The sequence below is a fragment of the Podarcis filfolensis genome (genome assembly GCF_964270895.1).
Source record: "Podarcis filfolensis genome assembly, chromosome: 6".
Taxonomy (NCBI): domain Eukaryota; kingdom Metazoa; phylum Chordata; class Lepidosauria; order Squamata; family Lacertidae; genus Podarcis; species Podarcis filfolensis.
In genome coordinates this window covers 59,489,437-59,512,741 of record NC_139609.1, presented here as the reverse complement: position 1 = coordinate 59,512,741, position 23,305 = coordinate 59,489,437, and the positions used below count along the sequence as shown (strand labels likewise).

Below are 23,305 nucleotides of genomic sequence, written 5' to 3'. Positions count from 1 at the left end.
TGTATGTTGTGGAGAATTTCCAGGTTCCCTGAACTCAAACCACATTTTGTGGTTTTCTATTCCTATTTAAGGAAAATCCTCTTCACACCTAGCTGGGGGCAAGCCCCACCAAACCCAATGGGACCTGCATGGCGTTCCACCTGGAATATTGGTAAGCAATTGTGGTCGGAGAACTTTTTTTTTTTTTTTAACCAGTGTGTTACATGGAGACCACATTTTCTGCAAGATGCTGCTGTTGGCTGGCGGGGAACCTTCAGACTAACCAATGACCCTGAACATAGGAGGCTGCCTTTTACCTTTGGTCAATCTATCTCAGTACTGTCTGCATTGACTGGCAGCAGCTCCCCAGGGTATCAAGTTAAGGAGATACCTGGCCCTACCTGGAGATGCCAGAGATAGAACCTGTGATCTTCTGCATGTGAACCAGATGCTCTACCACTGAACTACAGCCCTTCCCTTACTGCCCAAATAACACTTGTGCTACAGACAAGCCTGGACCAGCCAGCCTCTCCATAAGACAGAAGGTCCTGACTCACCAGAAACTCAAAGACAAGAGTTAGGGAGCATTTCGTGTGAATGATATCATGGAGGGTCACAATGTTCGCATGCTTGAGGTTCTTCAGCAAGGAAACTGCAAGGCAGAGAGACTTCAGTCACAAGGGTGTGTGGGTGGGGTGTACACCATGCGCTAAAATCTCAGGCCTGGGGACTGAAGGCAGACTACTAGGCCTCTCTCTGTGGCCCTCAAGCCTCCCCCCAGGCCACAACTCCCTAGCCAGACCCCACTCCAGCCCTGTTTCTCACACTCAGTGAGTGTGTCTGTCTGCCTGGAATGTGCCCTTGAACTCTGATAATGTTTCTTGCTTGCCTGGATGGAGGGCGGGGATCTGTGAGTGTGGGTAGAAAGTACCCTATTGTGCAAGGTAAAATTTACATTTGTTACCTCACCCACTCTGGCATCTGGCTTAGGCACCCCCCCCCCGGCATGTGGCCCCCACTGTCAGTATTTCCATTGCTACTATTGCAGGTTCACATGATCGGATGTTTCCATTCCTTATCATGTTTGTGTATAAGCAAGGCAAGTGTGTGTGTAAATAGCATTGCCTGATGTTTCTCCGTATGTTTACATTTTGGAAAATGAACCCTGCTCCTCACCTTCCCGTATAGCTGTGCAGGGGGCCCCTTCCTCGTGCTCTAATCGGATCTCCTTCAGGGCAACCAGGTTCTTGGTGAGCTTGCTGCGCCCTTTAAAGACAGTGGCATAGGTGCCCTGAGAGGAAGAAGCCAAGAAAAGTAAGCAGCTCACTAACAAACCCCACAGCAAACCCCACTCATTACTCCCTACATAAAACAGCATTAATCTGGTTCTGCTGAACTAGATTAGATCTGTAGCAGCCCTGCTTAATTTGGATTAAAAATGACTCCTTTGCAGTCTTCTTCCAAACAATATCTTCATATGGGCTTCATCTGATTTAAAACTTTGTCTCTTTTGGGTTGACAAACTAGATTTATTTCTTGTCATGCTTCTTTGAGAAGCATTTGCTGGTAAATATATGCTTAATAATCTGCATCAAATGATCTGAAATTAGTTTTCAAAAAGAAGAAGTTTATTTCAGCACGGAGGAAGCATTCAATTTGGGAAGCACATCCTAGTCCGTACTATAGGACACTGAACAGAACCAAATTGCTTCCTTATGCTAATGATCCCTTGCAAAACTTTTGAAAAATTCTATTCACAACTCAAGGAGCAAGTTTAAATGCAGGCAAGGAACCAGATATTACTGGACTCCAACTCCCATCAGCCTCAGCAAGCAAGGTCAAGGTTCAGGGATGATGGGAGTCAAGGCCCAGGAACACCTGGAGAGCCACAGGTCTCCTAGCCCCATTTTAAATCTATAAAGCCCTTAACATTTCAAGACTGGCTCCCAAAGTGGATGACAACAGTTAAAAATCTATCACAAAGACACAACATGGGAGTAGAATGATGACAGAGCTTATTCTTACCTCCCCTAGCTTCTCCAGTTTAACATAGGTTTCCATCTTTCCAAACCCAATGTCTGACTGTCATGAAAAAGGAAGAAGTGTCAATACAAAAGATCACATTCTCTTCCTTAGGGAACTTACCGATGATCACATTCTGCAAAGCAGTTCTTGCCTGCAATACATTTGGTGGAGAGGAAGGGGACAAAAAAATCAAGGCAGGTCCTTGAACACACAGTTAAACACCTTGTGTGAGCTACTTTTTGCAAAAGTGAAATCATGGACAAGTCCCCATAGTGCTAGTGCATAATATATTCAGTGAAATCGCTTTCTTCACTTGGGGTGTGTTGCAGCAAGGAAAACTTCCAACTGCTTTCATTTCTCACACTTCTCCATCAGTCTGCCAGATTGTTCTGTTCAGAGAGCTGTTTAAGCTGCCTAATTGGGTCTTCCCTTCCCATTATACAAGATTCCCTTGTGTAATGCCTTTCGATCCTGGCTCAGCGTTGACCCAGGGTCAGGAGAACCAGGTCAATCCCCCCAACCTCTTCCACCAACACCTCATATGGCCCTGAATAAGCAGTCAAATGTTGTTCACATCCCGTGTACTCTATTTCTTGCTGAATATCAATAGGGCTAACAATGCCTCTTGTTAAACGTTGCATATTTGGCCTGCATTTTACTGTGTGAACATGGCGTTTGAATGTACGTACCATTTGTAAACATGATGGAGTAACAGGATTAAACCTTCTGTGGTGATAAGAGGCTTTTCAAAGCAAGTATTAATGCTACTTAGGTCATGTATTGCCTTTTAAGCATGATATTATTCAGCACTAGGTGGTGGTAAAGAGACAGCCACCTTTGCAAAAAAGGACCCATGGGATTCAATAAATATTTCATTTTCAGCTCAATAGGGAAAACTTGTGAATGGGCTGCATCTGAAGCAATTTAGGATCATGAATTAACCAGTGGTTCTCGCTCAGTATTTCAGGTGTTTTCTTCAAGCTCAGCGCCTAAATACTGGGGGCAGGGAACATGAACAAGATTCTAGCCATGGGATTTAGATCGATCGATCACACTGCAACTTAAAACACACAGCGGCTGTGAGTGTGGAAAGCAGAGAAAAAAAGCAATTCAGGGGAGCTGCTTTTGCTAAAGAAACAGGGTGGTAAGCACGTTTTTAAAGTGTGTGCTTAAAGCGACACATAGCTTGTCCCTTTTCCTGGAATCAGCTACCAGTATTTCAACACAACGCACTTCTGACATACTTCTCTGGCACTCCTAAACACCTCCAAGTAATGCTTAGGACTGGGTTGCAATGCATTTTAGATACCTCGGAGATGTTACACGCTCCCCACACAAAAAGCGCCCCTCTCCCTGCTTTTCTGCCTCCAGCTCAACAAGCTTCTTGGCCTGATCAGTTGCTGGTTTAAAATGAATCTTACAACTATGATTCCTGCTGGATCTAAAGGGTCAACCACACACAAACTCTGAAAACAGGTTGCAACCTGCACAGCCATAACCCAGGCAGGACTGGCCAGAGGTGGAGTGAGGTGGAGGGGAAAAAAATGTTTTCCATATTTTATGCAGGAATACTTCTTTTTGCGTGTGAAAATGATAATAAGGCTGCAGACAAAGCAAAGGAGGCTTTAACATGATCCAATGTTTCACAAAAGTAACAGCCCCACATTTGTGAGTTTCAAAGCAGCACACATTGTTAATTTATGAGGTTATTGATATTTATGGGACACTTGCTTCAGCTGCATATATTTTATTCAAGAGACAAACAACACTGCACAGGTAAATGGGAAACCCTGAGATATAAGGTTTCGTACTTCTTTCCGCCTTAGAGTTCTGAGTTCCAACCCCACCTCTTCTTGGGGGAAAATAAAGAGCTACTTGCTGGCCTTAGTTGCCCAGAGAAACTGGAATAACTGAACAGCACACAATTCCAATGCAGTTTCAGTACTGGTGTTTGCCCTGGTTTAGGCCCATCGCACTTGAGCTTTTTCATATGTGCAAGTGCACGAGGGCAAAGTTCTGCTGCGTTGCATGAACTTGCATGTTCTGAACCCCTGCCAAAGAATGGGACTCACAAGAGAAGCCCGTCGAGACATCCTGCTAAGAGGCTTTGAAATCTCTGGACTTTCCATCTCTAATTTCTGGAGGAACTCTGGGGGAAGGCGAATATCCATGGGCAGAGAGAGGCGCTTGCTGACGTCCTGTGGAGAAGAGCAGCACAGAATTAGTTCCCAAGGCCTCCTAGCCATCCAAAAGACTTCTGGTGGTCACAGCCCTAATGCTGTATGTCCCACAACAACCCTTTCATCTTCTGCTCATTTGGAAGCATAGAACAGTTGCAGCGCTAGCATTTGAAGGGTGGGAGAAATACAATTAAAGGCAACTACATTGCCTTGTTTATCTGTTTCACTTCTTCAAACCACCCTCTAGCCTCAAACTGATAGTGAAGATGAAGCAGGAGAGCCTGGCTTTAGTTTTGAGCAAGTGGTATGTGTGTTCTCTTAAAAATGCATGAATTCAAGCATTTATGCCATGTGGTGTGACTTAATCTCTAAATACAGTGGTACCTCGGGTTACATAAGCTTCAGGTTACAGACTCCGCTAACCCAGAAATAATACCTCGGGTTAAGAACTTTGCTTCAGGATGAGAACAGAAATCGTGCTCCGGCGGCGCGGCAGCAGCAGGAGGCCCCATTAGCTAAAGTGGTGCTTCAGGTTAAGAACAGTTTCAGGTTAAGAACGGACCTCCAGAACGAATTAAGTACTTAACCCGAGGTACCACTGTACTGGGTCTCAACTTTGTCTGGAGCTAATGTTCATGTTCTCTCACAAAGAAGCGATTCCCCCATCTATGGGTGTAGGAGAAATAATTGTTGCTTCTCAGTAGGCAGACCATGGCATTTTGCATATGCTTTAAAGGCACACTTTTCTGTACAAATGGAATTCAAATTCTGATGCTGGGGGGGGGGGATTGTAGCTTGCAAATTCAAGAAGTCACTAGCCTCTACTGGCACAGACATGTTCCCTGGGAAAGTAACTCCAAGTTCCCCAAGGTCACATAATGTACTTTGCCAACTCTGACCACTTTACGGGAACATCCTTGAACAGGCACTCATGCAGCCATTTCAAAGCTATTTCAAAGTTTCGTAAGAAGAACCCCTACACTGAGTAAAGCACACACATCTTGAAGACTAACTGAATACACTAATCTGGGGAAGAACACAAAGATGTGGGAAGGGGCCATCTACTTTGTTCCAGTGTTGTTGTTGTTGTTAGATATTAGATTTGTATATTGCCTGAATCTTTTGGGAGCTGAAAAGTGGAGTATAAGTATATTAAAATAAATAAAATAAATTTCAATTGCAACACTAGTTCTTTTCTGATATGAACAGACCACTCATTCTCAAAGGCATATTCTTGGTTGACTCTGATTCTCAAACAGTCAGCATCCTGTTGCAATTAAAAGGGGTCCATAAACATCATATCTATTAGAGCTAGAGCCAAAATTTCTCCAAATCTTTCTGAGAATACACCTGATGACATTTCATAAAGCATTTCAAGAATTCTTTTCCTTTTTCTCAGCCTCCTAGAAAAAGAAGACCACTTTGCGTAATTACCCCCTGCCCCATTATTATGTTTTTGTGGCAGCTGACATCTCAGCTCCACAATGTCCTGGAACACTGGCATTGTGGGGGATGTGGAATGATGGCCAGGCTGCCACTACGACAAAAAAAGAGGAAAGAGTCTATGCAACTTGTCATTGCTAACGGTGAGTGCCATGCCCGGGAAACTGCTGGAGAATTTTTTCTCCCTCTGGAGAAATTGTGTGAAATGGCACCCCACCCACTCAGTTTCTGTGCCCACAAATAGGGTGGAGAATTTCAAGAGGCCATTTGCACACGAGTCTAATTTCTAACATTCCATACAGATTCCCTGCACTCTGCAACTGCGTATCACCTCCATTGAAAACCGACGCTGGTTGCCATTTCGGTAACGCACAGCGGTTGGGGATGGGCCTTCCAAAGGCGAAGTGGAGCTGGGCTGCGTCTGGATGTCCCTGTTCAGATGACTCAGATGCAGGCGCCCTTGTGCCATATCTGATGAGAAAAGAAGAGAAGATAGCAATTGACCAGATGATTCCACAGACTGTCAAGACTTTGGACAGTTTGGAGTCACTGCTGAGAGGAATTAAGGCAAACAAAGTGACCTTATTGCTCTAACCTTTTTAATCCGTTCTATCCTGAGCACTTAGGACACTTAACTATACTTTTGACTTAACACCATACATTATTCAAGAAATTTACAGCTGGAAAAAACTTAACCTGGAAGATAGATTTAACTAGTTAAGCACTACTTTGCATCTGGATACTGCAGCTCACAGAGACTTGGTCATTTGCATGACCTTCTTGCACTTTTATTAGTTCGCAAATGGCACCCGTAAGAAAGGACAACCCCAAACTTGTCAGAAGTCTCCACCTGCTGCTTCCGTTTTGATGAGCACACACATGAAGCTGCAACCAATTGCCATTTCCTATCATATGTTGTTTCAGCAAACAGACATCCATATTCTATACTCATCAGAGGTGACTGCACACATGGTCTCCCAAAGCAAAAAACAATGCCCATATAAGAAACCATAGGAGTGAAGTGGCCCTGAGACATAACTGAAAGAGGGACTCAAAAGGCTTTGAGTGGCAGAGAAGCCTGAAACATTTTATAAAAAATTCCCCATGTTTGTAGCTTGTTAACACAGCTCTTACCAATTTTATTTTATAATTTTTTGTGTATGGCATACTAGTAAATTAAGCTGCTATTCCGAAAGCATAGATCTGTTTCTGGTTGCTGTGCTACATGGAGTTCCCCCTACCCAACCCAAGACTAAAAGATGCCAGGATAGAATCCCCACAGCCCAACATTCTGTTTCGGACTGGAATGTTGGCAACTATTATGAAGTAAACATCATGCCTCACGTTGTGAGTGCTAAGTGTCAAAGTGTTCAATTCTCCAATTTCCCTACTGATTAGTGAATCTTAAGCTATACGCACACCCCATTCCATTTTTCTGGGTGACCTAGAAATGCCATAACCATTCGGGGGTACACTCTGAAGGAGTGGCACACCAATGTCCCAGTTTTAGAACTGCTCCATCCCCCATAAGTGTGGGGTGTGTGTGTTCTATCCAGGTGCTAACTTAAGGACCCAGGCTCATTCAAAGTATCCTGAAACTTCCACTAATCCTCCCATGTAGAGCACACTAGCCAGTAGCAATGATGGTGTGAAGGCCCAAATGTATTTTAATGTGCCGCACCAAACAGGAAGGATTATCACAAGCCTTCTCCCCAGAAGAAGATGGTCGCAATCTGCTGTGCATGAGGGAACTGGTCTAGATAATGCTTGTGTTTTTTCCAGGTTTGATTCCCCCCCCCCCAGCTGTCGAGAATGACATTTGTCATATCAAAGGTCCCTAATTCTAGTTGGCAGCCATGGCAAAATATGGCAGGTGTGAAAAGAGCCCTTTGGAGAGGATGCAGTGTGGTGTAGTGGTTGGAGTGTTGGACTAGGACTCACCCATGCACTAGTCACCATCTCTCAGCCTAACATACATACATCAGTGAAGGCGGTGAAGGTCCTGTGTGAGTGTCTGGAGGCGGTTGGAGGATGGATGGTGGCTAATGGATTGAGGCTGAATCCTGACAAGACAGAAGTACTGTTTTGGGGGCACAGGGGGCGGGCTGGTGTGGAGGACTCCCTGGTCCTGAATAGGGCAACTGTGCCCCTGAAGGACCAGATGCGCAGCCTGGAAGTCATTTTGCACTCTCAGCTGTCCATGGAGGCACAGGTCAATTCTGTGTCCAGGGCAGCTGTCTACCAGCTCCACCTGGTATGCTGGCTGAGACCCTACTTGCCTGTGGACACTCTCGCCAAAGCGGTGCATGCTCTGGTTATCTCCTACTTGGATTACTGCAATGTGCTCTACATGGGGCTGCCTTTGAAGGTGACTTGGAAACTACAACTAATCGAGAATGCGGCAGCTAGACTGGAGACTGGGAGTGGCCACCGAGACCATATAACACCAGTCATGAAAGACCTACATTGGCTCCCAGTACATTTCCAAACACCATTCAAAGTGTTGGTGCTGACCTTTAATTCCCTAAACGGCCATGGCCCAATATACCTGAAGGAGCGTCTCCATCTCCATCGTTCAGCCCGGACTCTGACGTCCAGCACCAAGAGCCTTCTGGTGGTCTCCTCACTGCAAGAAGTGAGATTACAAGGAACCAGACAGAGGGCCTTCTTGGTTGTGGTGCCCACCCTGTGGACTGCCCTCCCATCAGATGTCAAGGAAATAAACAACTATCTGACTTTTAGAAGACACCTGAAGGCAGCCCTGTATCAGGAATTTTTTAATGTCTGATGCTTTACAATTTTTTATATATGCTGTAAGCCACCCGAGTGCCTGGGGAAACCCAGCCAAATGGATGGGATATAATCATCATCATCATCATCATCATCATCATCTTAGTGAGGACAAAATAGGGAGTGGGAGAACCACATACACCACTTTCAGCCTCTTGGCATAAAGGTGGGGAAAATATTATATATATATATATATATATATATATATATATATATATATATATATGCATGCCTACTCTTAAGCTTTCAACTGGTTCTGCTGCTTTGAGAAACGACCCTTAAGACTACAATCCTGTAACTTGTAAGGCCCATTTAACTCAATAGGACTTACTTCTGAGTAGGCATGCATAGGATTGTGCTGTAAAACATTTAAATGACCTTTTCTCTTGAGAGCACAGCTCTGAAGTGTTGTTGAGTCACAAATGGATGAAATATGAACAAAGAAGGTTCAGAAGTCCTCTGTGGAAAGCTACTTCTCTCTGGCTTGTGGTTCTATGCTTGTGATAGGGCTTGTGATGAATGACGGGTTGCTTAGAGGCTCTAGAGCTCAAAGGCCCAGGACAGCGGTTCACAAGTTCAGTGCAGGTCACCCAGAAACCCATGAAATAAAACCCTGTGAATTTGCAGAGGCATTATTTCTAGGATAGGCATGCAAATAAATGAACTGTTTGCTAATTATCATCTTTCTGGACAGAGATGTAGCATTTAATGAGAACTCAGCCCTGCTTCCTGCCCATTTCCTTCGCCCTTCCATATGGAAAACTGGGCTCTTTTGACAAAGGATACAAAAGATGGATGCAGAAGCACCATGCATGAAACACAATCAAACAAGACTGAATTTGGCAGTGCGAACTGATTACATAAGCCCTTTGCGGAGGTAGGCAACATTGTCCATGCTGAAAAAATAGTCATGGGGAAAAAATGGAAAATAAATTACCTACATAATTTTAACCTAAGTCAGATTTCAAACACCGTTAGGAGCCAGCATGGCAGAAAGATGCAAATCATCCTCTTGTTTCTGATCTGCCAAGTGACACTGCTAAATGGCTCCTTCCAATTTCTGCTCTTTAGTTCTCCCTCCCTGTAAGCTGTATAAGGAGCTGCATGTGGACTTTTGCATATGCATCCTGCTATATTCCACCCACACTAGTGGGCATAAGAAAGCTTAGCCTTTTCCCTGACAGCTGAAGTTCTGTTGAGCAGGAAAGTACCGTAATCATGCACCTAAGCCATCTCTTAAGGATTCTTTAGCTGTGATTCCTGCATGGCAGGGGATCGGAATAGATGATCCTTGTGGTCCTTTCCAACTCTACACTTCTATGATAAAGCACACCGTTTTAGCTTTTTAAAAATATTTTTTAATCATTTTATAAAATTCGTGTTAAAACCCTTCTTGTTTCAAAGCTATCGTGCAAATGTTTTTATATATAGATGAAAAAGCATTCTAGTGCAAATTTAAATGCTGACTATTATTATAAAAGCAAACAAACAAGTATGCTGCAGAAATGCTGCCAACAGGGAAAAAGGTGTGTTGAAGTGGCATGGTGATACGATTCAATTGCCTGAAACATGACTGCACACATCAAAGCCATGCTTCTCAAAAAGAGACAGAAGAGAAGCAGGAACCTGTTGAGATTGTGCTGCTTCTTCCATTCCTTCTAAAAAAACCAAATTTTGTAAACTCTCAAAAGAAGCAGGAGACGCAGGGCTAAAAGGTAGGGGAGTATTTATTTATTTAAGGGATTTCTTACTCACCCTTCACCACAAGGTCCCGAGGCATGTTACAACCATTATAATTATACCATATTAAAAGCCAATGAAACACTTGAAAACAAACCCAGGAGTGCACATCAGGCAATTGTGGTGGTTTCATAAAAGACTTAACCATAAAGGGCTAGGATAAAGTGGTGTGTCTACAGCAAAGGATGGAAACTATATAATGAAGTTACTTAACAGACATATACTTTGGTGGTGGGGGTAGACTGTGAATTTGCTAGCTTCTGGGGCATATGCCAAGGCTGCTTTGAGAAACATTACAGTCAATATTAACTGCTGTTTCACTACCAAGCATTTCAAAGTATGACGTTACCATGAAAATTAATCTAGGCCTCCCGTGTGCTCACTGCTCTGAAAGATGTGCACTTGCAAAAGGCTGCCCTGGTCATTTTGCCACAAAGCAGTGGGGAGTAGGGCAATGAGAACACTTCTCACCATTCCTGCAATGATAACATAATCAGAAGGACAGATGAAATGGATAGGGATGGGATCACTGCCAGGAACAGAAAAGCAGAATTGATCACTAGTCCAAACTGGAAATCTCTTATGTACCCAAACCCCCTTCCAGCTGCATCTGCTCTGTGTGCTTTATTCATCACAGGAAATGCAGTCTATGAGCATGAAAAGGCCAAATATCAGCAGGTGGACTTCTAAGAAACTAAAATACAATGTTGAGCTGCCCAAGGCATGTTCCCTCGCACTCTTCCCCACTTACTGCTGGGTTACAGCTGACAGTCTCACCAGCTGAGAACTACCGTACATGGCAAACATTGATTTCACTGCGTTCATTTCAGTCTACTTGGACAGTTGTACGATTTGCTCACTAACCAATGAACTTGTACACGCTGCATGGATCAAAACAGCTGCCTGTATTGAACAATTGCAGGGATGAAAAACTGCAGATGGAACTTCTTCAAAGCGTCAATATTTCCTGGCCATCATTGATAAGTGAACCCTTTCCCGAATACTGGTTCGGTGTGGCCCAAAATGCTTCCCCAAAATGGTCTCCCATATGGACCTTATAGATTTGCAAATGGGGAGAAAATTTGGGAGAGCCATTTCATTTCTGCCCTAGTGCAAATCTATTGTAGGGATGTTTAATGACATACAGGCATTCAGATGAATAAAGAAATAAACTCAGAATTAACACATCAAATAGGAGTAAAGGCTTGCAAAACATGAGGTGTGTGTCATTCCAACTTCACACAATATTTTGTAGAAGACTACCCTGTAAAACTACTTTGCTAAAAATATGAGTGCATTACAATACACAGTGGAACAAGATCTGACTCCAGATTGCACAGTAGAGCTTGTACCAAGCTGGGGGTTGGACTGCATGATCTTCAACATCTCTTCCAACTCTATTATTCCAAACTGTAGAGTTGGAAGGTACCATGAGGGTCATCTAGTCCAACCCCCTACAATGCAGGAATATTTTGCCCAACATGGGGCTCAAACCCACAACCCTGAGATTAAGAGTCTCATGCTTTGCCAAGCTCCCAATAAGTCCGCGCGTGGAAGATTCATTAGCTAGTGCGCTGGCAGCTATTGATCAAAATGGCAAATCCAATTTAAATGATTATTAGGCAGGAGAAAATGTGATGAAAAGAAGAAGCAAGTATAATAACACCACAATAATAAAAAAGCTGTCATACAGCCATGTTTTGAATGATGTGCAGAATTCAGGTTGTCCCATGGAGTAGGTGAAAAAGAGAAAGGGGCTAGAGTATTTTCCCTATGAAGAAAAGCCAGTGATCCCACTCAGTCAGCAGGGAAGTGAAAGACAGTGCCAAGCAAGCAGAGTTCCATAGCAGGAATCCTACTGGGCTGCAGCCCTGTAACTGCCTCGGCCAAGGTATTTACTAGAGATGTAGGCAGACTCTGGGTGAACACTGCAGAGACCTGTTTGATTCTGTTCCACTTTTTTTTTTATGAGGATTACAGCAGGATTCAACAGTCAGAGCATAATGAGGGTGCATACAATATCAAAGCAAATTAAAAGAGAAACTGCAGACACTGCCGCTGCCTTTGACAAGTCTCGATCCTTTTATAAATATATTTAAACATTGCCTCTGCCAAAAACAAGCTTTGATCTCCTGGGGAAAGAGGCCAGAATCTCTCTTTGCTCTACTTGAATTGCAAACTTTTAATTACTTTGCTAAGCGTTAACATTTCTGCTCAGTCCTAAGGGCCAATCTCCACAAAAATCTGTTTTATATGGTCTATTCTTTCCGCTAATCTTTTATTTCTTACACCCCAATCAGCCACCCGATGAAAAACCAGACATCCCCCTCAATCTGTTTCTGTCTGTAGCATTTGCTAGTCTGTCTGTATGCACAAAATTTATTGCATTTACCTTTACAGCTCTTCTGTGGAGTGGGAGGAAGAGAAAGAGAAAACAATTACTGTATCCATTGTATAGGCAGAGAGCCTAGAGAATCTTCCTGACTTGCTCCACATTCGCTCTGAGATTTTGTAGAGAAGAGGAATAGAATGAACTGTAATCCAATGCTAGTCCAATTGCAACTCTGCTGTTGTTCTTAGAAGGACCTCAGTGGTCTCCAATAGCTGTAAATCAGAGGTAGGGAAATGACATCCCTAGTTTTTCCAGATGGGACTGGCACAACAGGAGGTCAGTATAGGTGGAGGAGCATAAGGTGCTTCTTGGGCTGCTGGGGACTTTGAAAAATATCACCCCCAGCTTTGTACCATCAGACTACGCCAAGCCCAAAGGTGGCACTGCCTGGAACTCCTTGTGCCCAGTTAGGTAATTGTTTGCTTTTCTGATCGTCGACCTAGGTTTTCCTGTGTGAGATTTATTGTTCCCTCTGCCCAGGTGAGGGGTGTGTGTGTGTGTGTGTGTGTGTGTGTGAAAGAGAGAGGGGGCGGGGCGGGGCGGGGCGGGGGCGGGGGAGAGGGAGAGAGAGAGAGAGAGAGAGAGAGAGAGAGAGAGAGGAGTCAAGGGCCATTGTCCTTGGTCCTTGACAGCAGTGAACTCATATGACTGAAATTATTAGGTTGTTTTATGGATTTCTATGCTGCCCTTCAATAAGTTTCCAAGACAGCTGACAAAGGCTCAAAATTACAATAAAAGCTTTTTTAAAAATAAATAAATAAATCAAAGTAACAGAAATATGGTGCTGGTACCTGGAAGTGAAATCATTTGGTACTAAGCTCCTTGCAGAGTCCAAAGCTACTACCTTGTCCAAGTAGTCCAAGTTTAGCCAAACCCCACTCTTCTCTTGTTGTTTGCAAATACAATAAGCCCACAACTTAAGCACATTTAACTTGTACACATTCAGCTTTATGTATGTGGCAAAAAATATATGAAAAGGGATAGGATTCTTCCAGGTGGAAAAATCTAAATTAGAAACAGAAGTGCTAGAACCTAAAACTAAAATTATGTCAAAAATGTATAACTTGCTGCTGAAATGGAATACACAGGATGAAACGGTTAAGTCAGCCATGATTAAATGGGCACAAGATCTTGGACACAACATTATGTTTGCTGACTGGGAACAGTTATGGACCACAGGTATGAAATTTACGGCATGTAATGCCTTAAGAGAGAATATTATGAAAATGATATACAGGTGGTACATGACCCCAGTCAAGCTTGCAAAAATATATCACCTGCCCGATAATAAATGCTGGAAATGTAAGGATGTTGAAGGTACATTCTTTCACCTTTGGTGGACGTGCCCAAAGATTAAGGCTTTCTGGGAAATGATTTATAATGAAATGAAAAAGGTATTTAAGTATACCTTCTTGAAAAAACCAGAGGCTTTTCTCTTGGGCATAGTCGGCCATTTGGTGCCAAAGAAGGACAGAACTTTTTTTATGTATGCTACAACGGCAGCAAGAATACTTATAGCAAAGCACTGGAAGACTCAAGATCTACCCACTCTGGAAGAATGGCAGATGAAGTTGATTGACTGTATGGGACTGGCAGAAATGACCGGCAGAATCCGCGACCAGGGAGAAAAGTCAGCAGAAGAAGATTGGAAGAAATTTAAGGACTATTTACAGAAATACTACAAAATTAATGAACTCTGAAAAGATGTTGGATTGAACTTTTGTGGTCTCTAGCTCTTATGATAAAGATAATAGGGACAAAAATTGTTTAAGTTATTAAATTTAAAAAAGTTGAGTGGAAAATAAGGTGTTATTTTAAAAGGAATGTTAAGAGATTAGGATTTGCTGAATTAACAAGTTGAACTAGAAAACAAGAAGGGGAGGTATGAGGAAGTCAAAGAAATATGTTATTGAAGGATTGCTATAGAAATTGATTTGTTTTTAATGTTTTTCTTTTTCTTTTTCTTTTTGTGTTTATATAAAATTGGAAAATCTAATAAATATTTATAAAAAAAAAAAGAAATGGGATAGGATTCTGTGGGATGTTGGCAATCCCACTTGCCACTGAACCCAATGGGTTTTGACTATATACAATTTTGGCTTTAGGTGTGATGCCCAGAACACAACATTACAGGCTTACTGTAGACTAAACCATAAACTTGAGCAGGATGTTTTAGCCAGGAAACAGGAGACAATTCATGTTCTTAAATAATGGGCACTGCATTTTAATACAAAATTTTAAAAATCAATATATTAATAGTGCAATCATATCTACTCAAATGTAAGCCCCACTAAGTTAAATGGACTTACTCTCAGGTAACTGTGCATAGATATACAGCTTAAGAAATCTGAAAAAGATGCAAGATTAGCCCCTCAACAATTAGATTCCACTATAATCAAACAAGAACAATTCAAAAGCATATATTCTATTCATTGAGGAGTGTGATTGGTTTTATAGTATTTAATTGACCAGTTCTGAACAAAGCTAGAGTTTGTCTTCTCTCTATTATGCAAATATAGCTCATAAATTTTGACAATGTCAAAAGTAGCTAATGACACACCAATTTTTAAATTGGAAATTACAGGCTGGTTAGCTTAATGTCTGTTCTGCTTAAATGGGTGGTATCGTTAAAGATCAAATAGCCAAGCATATAGAAGAAGCAGAGCCAGAATGACTTCTGCAAGGGCAAGTCCTGTCTCTCTTTTTTTTTTTAAAGAATGGCAAACTGCCACATGCAGCGCCTTACTTGGATGTGTCTGGAGTCTTGGAAGCTTGACTACCCTACGTTCTCCTACAAATGGACCTTGAGCTTGTTTGGAGGTTCTAGCAGGGCAGCGCAGCTATCGTATACCCTTGACCGAAGAACGGTACACTCCTTCTATCTGGGATGGCCGTCCTCTTCCACCGAGCGCGCAGCTTTGGGAGGGACGCATATGGAGCGGTGAGGGAGGAAGGGGACACCCGCCTAGCCAGCCAGATCAGCCGAATCAACCCTGGCGATCAATGGGGTGACAGATGTCGCAGCCAGATCGCCCTCACATCCCAGTATGTATCAGTATGAGTTAAACAGAAGCGGTCTGGTTGCCATAGCATACTTGGACTTTCAAAAAGCTTTCAAGCTTTCAACTAGGCAGCTTACCAAAGACTCTTGAGTAAGCTTAGTAGTCATGGAATAAGAGGAGAGATCCAGACGTGGATCAGGAACTGGAGAAATAGCAGAAACAAGAGAGTAGGAATAAATGGACAGTTCTCTGATGGAGAGAGATAGAAAGTAGAGTCCCTCAAGGGTTGAGACCAGTGCTGAAGATTCAGTTACCAGTGTAGGGTGATTTTGTGCACAGAATGGGGAATGCACCGCCTTGTCCTTTGCCTCAGGCAGTAAAATGGCTTGGGCCATCTCATGGAGAACAGGATGCTGGACGAAATGGGCCACTGGCTTCATCCAGAAGGCTCTTATATTCTTGGCTGGTGGTCAGTTTCTGGTCACAATTCAAAGTGCTGGTTATGACTTGTAAGGACACATACAGCTTAAGATGAGGGCAGCTGAAGAACTACTGTTTTCCACATAAGTCCACCCTGGCTTTAAGATCTTCTGGGGCCCATCTGAGGCCCATCTGGAAGGGTTAAGAGAGGTCCTTTTCAGTATCCCCCCCCCCCCCGGAATCCCCTTCCCAGGGAAGCTGGTCTTGCCCCTTCATTGATTAACCTTCTGCTGTCAGGCAAAGACCTTTTTTAAGAGGAGGCTTTTGGCCTATGATATGAGTACTCAGTCTTATGGGGATTTTAACTGGGCATAACCATCTGCCACTCTGTTTTTATTGTACTTGGAATGATTTTATTTGCTTTTTTAAAATACGTATTATTTTGTCTTGTATATCTTTCTATCTTTGTAGGGTGCCTGACGCACTAATGTGGAAACAAATAAACAAATAAAACAAAACCCAATCTAATAAATAAACACATCAAGATCCAATCCATAACTGTCTGTAAACAACTGCTCTGATAACACAACTGAAGATCAAAGTTTTCCATTCCTTTTCCTTTCTTTGCATATTGTGCTATTGTTTCCTTTGGTTTATGTTTCTCATTCTTTCCTATAAAAATTGGAGAGAAAGCTCCTGCTATTTCTTTATGTGGTTATCTTCCAGCTGTGTGGGCAGCACTTGAAACAATAAGCTAATCTGAGATAATAAAACCATATTTACAGAAGAAAACCATATTGAAAATGGCAGATGCAACTGTAGCTATTGCCCTGTTAGGGATTTTACATCAAAACACATTCCTTCTATTTGTACATAGTTCTTTCCTACCATTCAAGTGTGTCTCAAAGTACCTTACTTTGCCTGTTGTTTAAATGATAGGCTAGCCCTGCTTTCACCAGCCTGGTGGCCTCCAGATGTTTTGGACTACAACTCCCATCAGCTCCAACCAGGGCAATGTTGGTTCTCATCAGCTGCAGGCAGCATGGGAGTTGTAGTCCAAGTGATCTGGAGGACACCAGATGTCTCTTCTGCAGATTAATTCCAATTGTTTGCGTTTCACTGTCTTTATTTTTAACTAGCTATTTTTCCATTTTCAGCTACCTCTAGCTCCATTAATTTCACAGACCGCATCAGTTAAGGTCACCACAATGCCATCTATGTATAGACTTAGTTTGTATTCATTGTTTTTCACTTTTATACCCTGAATCATCCGGAGCTCTCTTACTGCTAATGGTTCCAGGCACAAGACAAATAAGAGGGCCTATAAATTGTTGTTTTATTGTACTGTCATTTTGAAAACCCATTTGCATACAGAGGGAAAAGTCTGGGTCCCTGTTAATGCTATGGTGAGACAGAGGATCTTCCTCATTACTAATTGCCTTATGAGGAAGTTAGAAAACCCATGCTTCCTCTCTTAGTAAATGACAGTAAAATCTCTATAATTTACCTGCTAGAAGGTAGAGTAATTTTTTTTACTCTGGCAGTGGCTTTCCTTCCAGTTGCAAAAATCTGAATAAACTCATGCAAAGCAATGGAATAGAAAACTCACTTCCTCTGCATGATGATTCTAAATTATTTTGCCTCTCAACATTCTATTTTGTACGACTTATGTTTCTAGAAGATGTAAAGATAAAGGGACCCCTGACCGTTAAGTCCAGTCACAGATGACTCTGGGGTTGTGGCGCTCATCTCACTTTACTGGCCGAGGGAGCCAGCGTTTGTCTGCAGATAGTTTTTCTGGGTCATGTGGCCACCATGACTAAGCCACTTCTGGTGAACCAGAGCAGCGCATGGAAATGCCGTTTACCTTCCCACTGGAGTGGTACCTATTTATCTACTTGCACTTTGACATGCTTTTGAACTGCTAGGTTGGCAGGAGCAGGGACCGAGCAACCGGAGCTCACCGCGCCACGGGGATTCAAACCGCCGACCTTCTGATTGGCAAGCCCTAGGCTCTGCTACCTGTATAGTGAATTAATGCCAATATTATTTTTGTGTGGACAGTGCCATTTTGCCTATATAAGGATCCACACCCACCTCTGTACCTCAGAAACAGAGAGATTTATTTATTTATTCATGTAAACTAAATAAAATGGAACCATAATCACCACAAAGCATGCACTACTCCCAATTGTATGGACACCTATTGTCTCTGGGAACTTCAGCTGCCTGAGATGGGCTTTGGCACCTGCTCCCCATCACCTCCCATTCAGTGCTGCTGACCCCTGTTATTTTTTTACCTTCATTCTTTCTGTTGTTGAGCTGGTTAAACTGCTCGGTGAACTCTGCCAGTGACTCCTCAATCGTTTCTGTCCGGGGAACCGAAAGGGAAAAACGCCGCTTGAAAGTTTTCATCTTGTTCATTGTACCTTCTGTAGCAAGGTGACAACAGGATCTGGATTGGGAAGGAAGGAAAAACAGTCCATTGAGGAACTCAGCCAGATTACAGCGCAGTGTACCTGGGCACTGCAATCCAAACCCAGAGGAGGAAATCCAAACCCCATTGCAATGACAGATATTTCCCAAAAAAAATCCAGTGTTCCATTCAGGAGCAGTTCATCCAACTTTGGGTTAGAGCTTATTTGTCATCTGATGAGATGGATCTATATTTAGCAGGCCTGGAACGGACTTTTAGGGTCCAATGTAACACAACAGCAGCAGTTCCATGTGCTTAAATGCAGAGTTTTGATTATACAGAAAAGTGTATGTGCTGTCAACTTCTGGTTTTGGACCCTGGCTGGTAGTGCCAGCTCCAGATTTAGGTGTGCAGGGGTGAGGCTTGGGAAATATGCTCTCAGAGCACCCACCTCCACACCACTGCTCATTGACTTTGATTTATGTCTGCTCAAAAGGAGAGGACAGAGCAAGGATAAACTGTTGCACCTTCTTCTGGTTCTTCCTAAGGCTTGCAGGCTGGTAGATGACAGGTATACAGGGAGCAGCAGCAATAAGGAGGATGAGGAGCATAGCCAGAGTGGGTTAGCAATAGAACCCATGATAAGTAAGGTTTGGGCCTTGGCAGGTGCCTGGTAATTATAGCCCAATACTGAACCTGCAGAGGTCAATTCTGTGTCCAGGGCATCTTTCTACCAGCTCCATCTGATAAGCCGGCTAAGACCCTACCTGCCCACAGACTGTCTCACCAGAGTGGTGCATGCTCTGGTTATCTCCCGATTGGACTACAGTCGTACCTTGGATCCCGACTGCCCTGGAACTCGGACGTTTTGGCTCCCGAACGCCACAAACCCAGAAGTGATTGCTCCGGTTTGCAAACGTTCTTTTGGAACCCAAACGTCCGACGGGGCTTCTGCTTGGCTACAGCAGCTTCCTGCAGCCATCCAGAAGCCGTGTTTTGGTTTTTGAACATTTTGGAAGTCAAATGTACTTTCGGAATGGATTCCGTTTGACCTCCAAGGTACAACTGTACTGCAATGTGCTCTATGTGGGGCTACCTTTGAAGGTGACCCGGAAACTACAACTAATACAGAATGTGGCAGCTAGACTGGTGACTGGGAGTGGCAGCCGAGACCATATAACACCAGTCCTGAAAGACCTACATTGGCTCCCAGTACGTTTCTGAGCACAATTCAAAGTACTGGTGCTGACATTCAAAGTCCTAAACAGTTTTGGCCCTGTATATCTGAAGGAGCATCTCCACCCCAATTGTTCAGCCCCGACACTGAGATCCAGCACCGAGGGCCTTCTGGTGGTTCCCACACTGCAACAATTGAAGCTACAGTGAACCAGCCAGGTGGCCTTCTCGGTAGTGGCACCCGCCCTGTGGAACGCCCTCCCATCAGATGTCAAGGAAATAAACAACTATCTGACTTTTAGAAGACATCTGAAGGCAGCCCTGTTTGGGGAAGTTTTGAATGTTTGATGTTTCATTGTGTTTTTAATATTCTGTTGGGAGCTGCCCAGAGTGGCTGGGGAAACCCAGCAAGTTGGGTGGGATATAAATAATAAATTATTATAACATTATTTTATTATTACTGCTGACTGGAAGAAAAGTATCTGGAGAGAGGAGTTACATTCAGACATTTTGCCCAAGTTTACCTAAATACCCATATGGCAAAACAAAAACAGAAAAATCATAGGTTACTCATCCCCAAAGCTCAGAACAATATTCCCATCTTTTTCCTATGATGGGCCATTGACCCATAGGACAAGTCAATCTGGGCCACAGCCAATGGTGGGCAGAGTCAGCACAGATGGTGGGTGGAGCCACAGTCAAAAGTGGGTGGGGTCTGCAGCATTGCAAGACTGTTTAGTTCTCTCCCTCCTTCTAATTACCCCATCAGTGTGAGCCAAGGGAAATTGCAGTTGTAAAGAATTGCAGTTTCCCCATCCCAGGGCTAGAGGGTAAATTCTCAAATTCTTTAAACGGCTTGGGATCAGGTTATTTAAAAACTAATGTGTCCTACATGTACCCAACTGAACCTTAAGATCATCGTCAGAGGCCTTGCTCTAGGTGGTCCCACTGAATGAGACCAGGGCAGGAGGAGGACCTTTTTGGTTGTGGCACCTTGGTAGTGGTACACCCTCTCCAGGAAGGCTTACTTGAGACCATCTGTGTGCACTAGGTAAAGACCTTTCTATTCACTCAAACAACTTGCAGTCTGGGCCTCTCAGTTCTTAAATCTGTGTTTTAACTTTTTGGGTTGTGGAAACTTTTGTTTTTGTTTTATTTATGCAAGGCTTTGGTTTTATGTCTCATTTTGCATTTAAATGAAAATAAGTCTTGTTTATTGGAAGCTGCCCAGATGGGCAGCATACAAATGCCATGAAAACAACTACTACATAATGATTTAGAATCGCACAAAATGCCACCACACGAAGTGGCTGCTTCCTAATCTGAAAGAAGCAATTGCAAATGCAATTTGGATACATCTATGTCCCCAACATCAGCCTCCAAATACACACTTCAAGCACACTGAAGTTGACCACCCATAATGAAACTCTACTTTGTCTCTAGTTTATGGCTGCTTCAGGAAGCCTCAGATTCAAGATCACTTGGGGCCAATTTTGTGGTTTTGTGAAAGCATCCTTGAAAGCTAGAGAGACATTATCTTCAAATTATAAACACAATCTATTAAAAGCAACAATGAGCTCATCACTCAGCTTCCTCTCAGGCTGCCTGTATTCTAGTCAGGCCACCTTTCCTTGGCCTATACCTGAGAAATGATTCATTCTAAAAACATTAGCAGATGGTTGCTGCCTGCAGCTGCCTCAAACCAGCTTTGCTTTCCCCTTGGGGTTCCCCACCCCCACCCCACAACAAAACTAATAAGCACGATAGATTATCAGCTGTTTGGAGCAGCTAGATGGCAAGACTAGGATTCTTCTCAGAGAATCATCTCAGTTTAAGACTTAGATTTCAATGTAAAATATGTGTCATTGGCTGGGCTGTACATCTGGGGCCCAGGGAATAACAGTGCCTTAGCTGGAGCAGACTCAGGTCTCCTTTATTTCAGCTCACATACAGTTAGGAATTTGCAGCCTCTCAGAGGAGAGAGATTGTCAAAACACAGCAACAGAAATTGTACATCTTGTGCTCCCATTAATTAACTTTGCTTCCACAGGGACATTTCAATTGTTAATTAGCACATATGCACCCAGGGCATGAAGGCCAGTCTGGCTGCAGTTTCTAGCATTGCTGCTCTTCTAGACATGTTCTTGCTTTGCTAACCTGGTGCCCTCCAAATGCTTTGGACTACAGCTCCCATCAGCCCCAGCCAATCTGGCCGATGGGAGATGTAGTTTATTTTCTATGAAAGTGTGGCTTGTAAGTATTTAAATAAAGAAAGAAATAAAATAAATAAAATAAATAAGTGTGTGAGAGAGAACGTGACCCTGGACTTAATGCTGAGCAGTGCCCAGGGCAAGAAATAAGTGTTGGCAAAGCAAGGGCTTTGTGAATACAGGGCTATCAAATAAGGTATACAGTATATGTAAAAGGAAAATTTCCAATTTCCATCATGCATTCAATTTCAAATGACAAAACTTCTACAAAATAAAATATACAAATGAGTTAAAGGGAAAGCCAAGTAGGTCAAAGATGGATAAGATGGGGGATATTGGGCTTGCCAGTAGTACATGTGAAAAGGACCTGGGGATCTTAGCAGACCACAAGCTTCACATGAATCAACAGTATGCTGCAGCAGCAAAAAAAAAAAAAAGCTAATGCTAGTCTAGGCTGTATCAACAGAAGTCCAGATCAAGGGAAGTAATAGTCCCACTCTATTCTGCTTTCAGACCACACCTGGAATACTGTGTCCAGTTCTGGGAACTACAATTTAAGATGGATATTGACAAGCTGGAACATGTACAGAATAGGGTAACCAAGATGATGGGTCTGGAAACCAAGCCTTATGAGGAACGGTTGAAGAATCTGGGTGTGCTTAGCCTGTAAATGAGGAGACTGAGAGGAGATATGATAGCTATCTTCAAATATCTCAAGTGCTGTCACATGGAAGATGGAGCAAGCTTGTTTTCTCCTGCTCTGGAACATAGGACCCATACCAATGGCTTCAAGTTAAAAGAAAGGAGATTACGATAACATGGGGAAGAACTTTCTGCCAGTAAGAGTTTACTGACAGTGGAATGGACTCCCTTGGAATGACTCTCCTTCCTTCTTTGGTGGTTTTTAAGCAGAGGTTGGATGGCCATCTGTCATAGGTGCTTTAGTTGGGAATCCTCAATGACAGGGTGTTGGACTAGATGACCCTCGAAATCCCTTCCAACTCCACGATTCTGTCTCTAAATGTCTTCAGGGTATCTGGAGGTTATTTAAAGCTGTAGCAATAGAAGCTGAGCTAGAATGCACACCATACTTTAGAAAAGATAGCTGAGCAGCTTGCCAGCAAGAGCAGAACCAAGGAAGCTATAAAAAACAAGAAGGCTTCCTTAAAGATGTGGAAGTGTCACTCAAATAAGAACAAATCCTGGCAAAACAAATGCAATTTAACAATAGAGCAAGAAAATAACAAGAAGAACAATATGTGAGGAACCCATCGTTAAGAATACAGGGGCAAAACAGCAAACATTTCTATAAATACATCCAAAGCAGGAAGCCAGCCATGGATTTACCCAATGAAGCCGGTTGGCAGTACATTCAGGACATGCAAAAGGAAGCACTTCTTCACACAGATCATAACAGATTTATAGAATTCGCTGCTGTGAAATGTGGCAAAGGCACTAGCTTAGCTAGCTTTGGAAAGAATTCAAACAAATTCATGGAGAATGTCTATTCATATATACTAGATACTAAGGTT

General features: G+C 43.0%; 1 protein-coding gene and 1 long non-coding RNA gene across 6 annotated transcripts in view; both read right to left on the bottom strand.

Annotated features, from left to right (window-relative positions):
- Positions 1 to 23,305, bottom strand: part of LOC310764063 — a 436,509-nt gene that overhangs the window by 112,503 nt on the left and 300,701 nt on the right. The gene's annotated exons all lie outside the window — the stretch shown is intronic.
- CDK18 (cyclin dependent kinase 18) overlaps positions 1 to 23,305 on the bottom strand; it is a 97,790-nt gene that overhangs the window by 20,811 nt on the left and 53,674 nt on the right. The window contains exons 3-8 of one of the 5 annotated variants that reach the window (XM_083617146.1): positions 18,272 to 18,426; positions 5,959 to 6,098; positions 4,077 to 4,202; positions 2,005 to 2,061; positions 1,156 to 1,270; positions 537 to 631 (exon numbers count right to left, since the gene is read on the bottom strand). In XM_083617146.1, the coding sequence (XP_083473272.1) occupies positions 537 to 631; positions 1,156 to 1,270; positions 2,005 to 2,061; positions 4,077 to 4,202; positions 5,959 to 6,098; positions 18,272 to 18,395 (657 nt within the window). In that variant the 5' untranslated portion in view covers positions 18,396 to 18,426. Of the gene's footprint in view, positions 1 to 536; positions 632 to 1,155; positions 1,271 to 2,004; positions 2,062 to 4,076; positions 4,203 to 5,958; positions 6,099 to 6,761; positions 6,918 to 12,549; positions 12,972 to 18,271; positions 18,427 to 23,305 lie in introns of those variants that run through there. The other 4 variants (XM_083617147.1, XM_083617149.1, XM_083617148.1 and 1 more) reach the window with 4 other exon arrangements.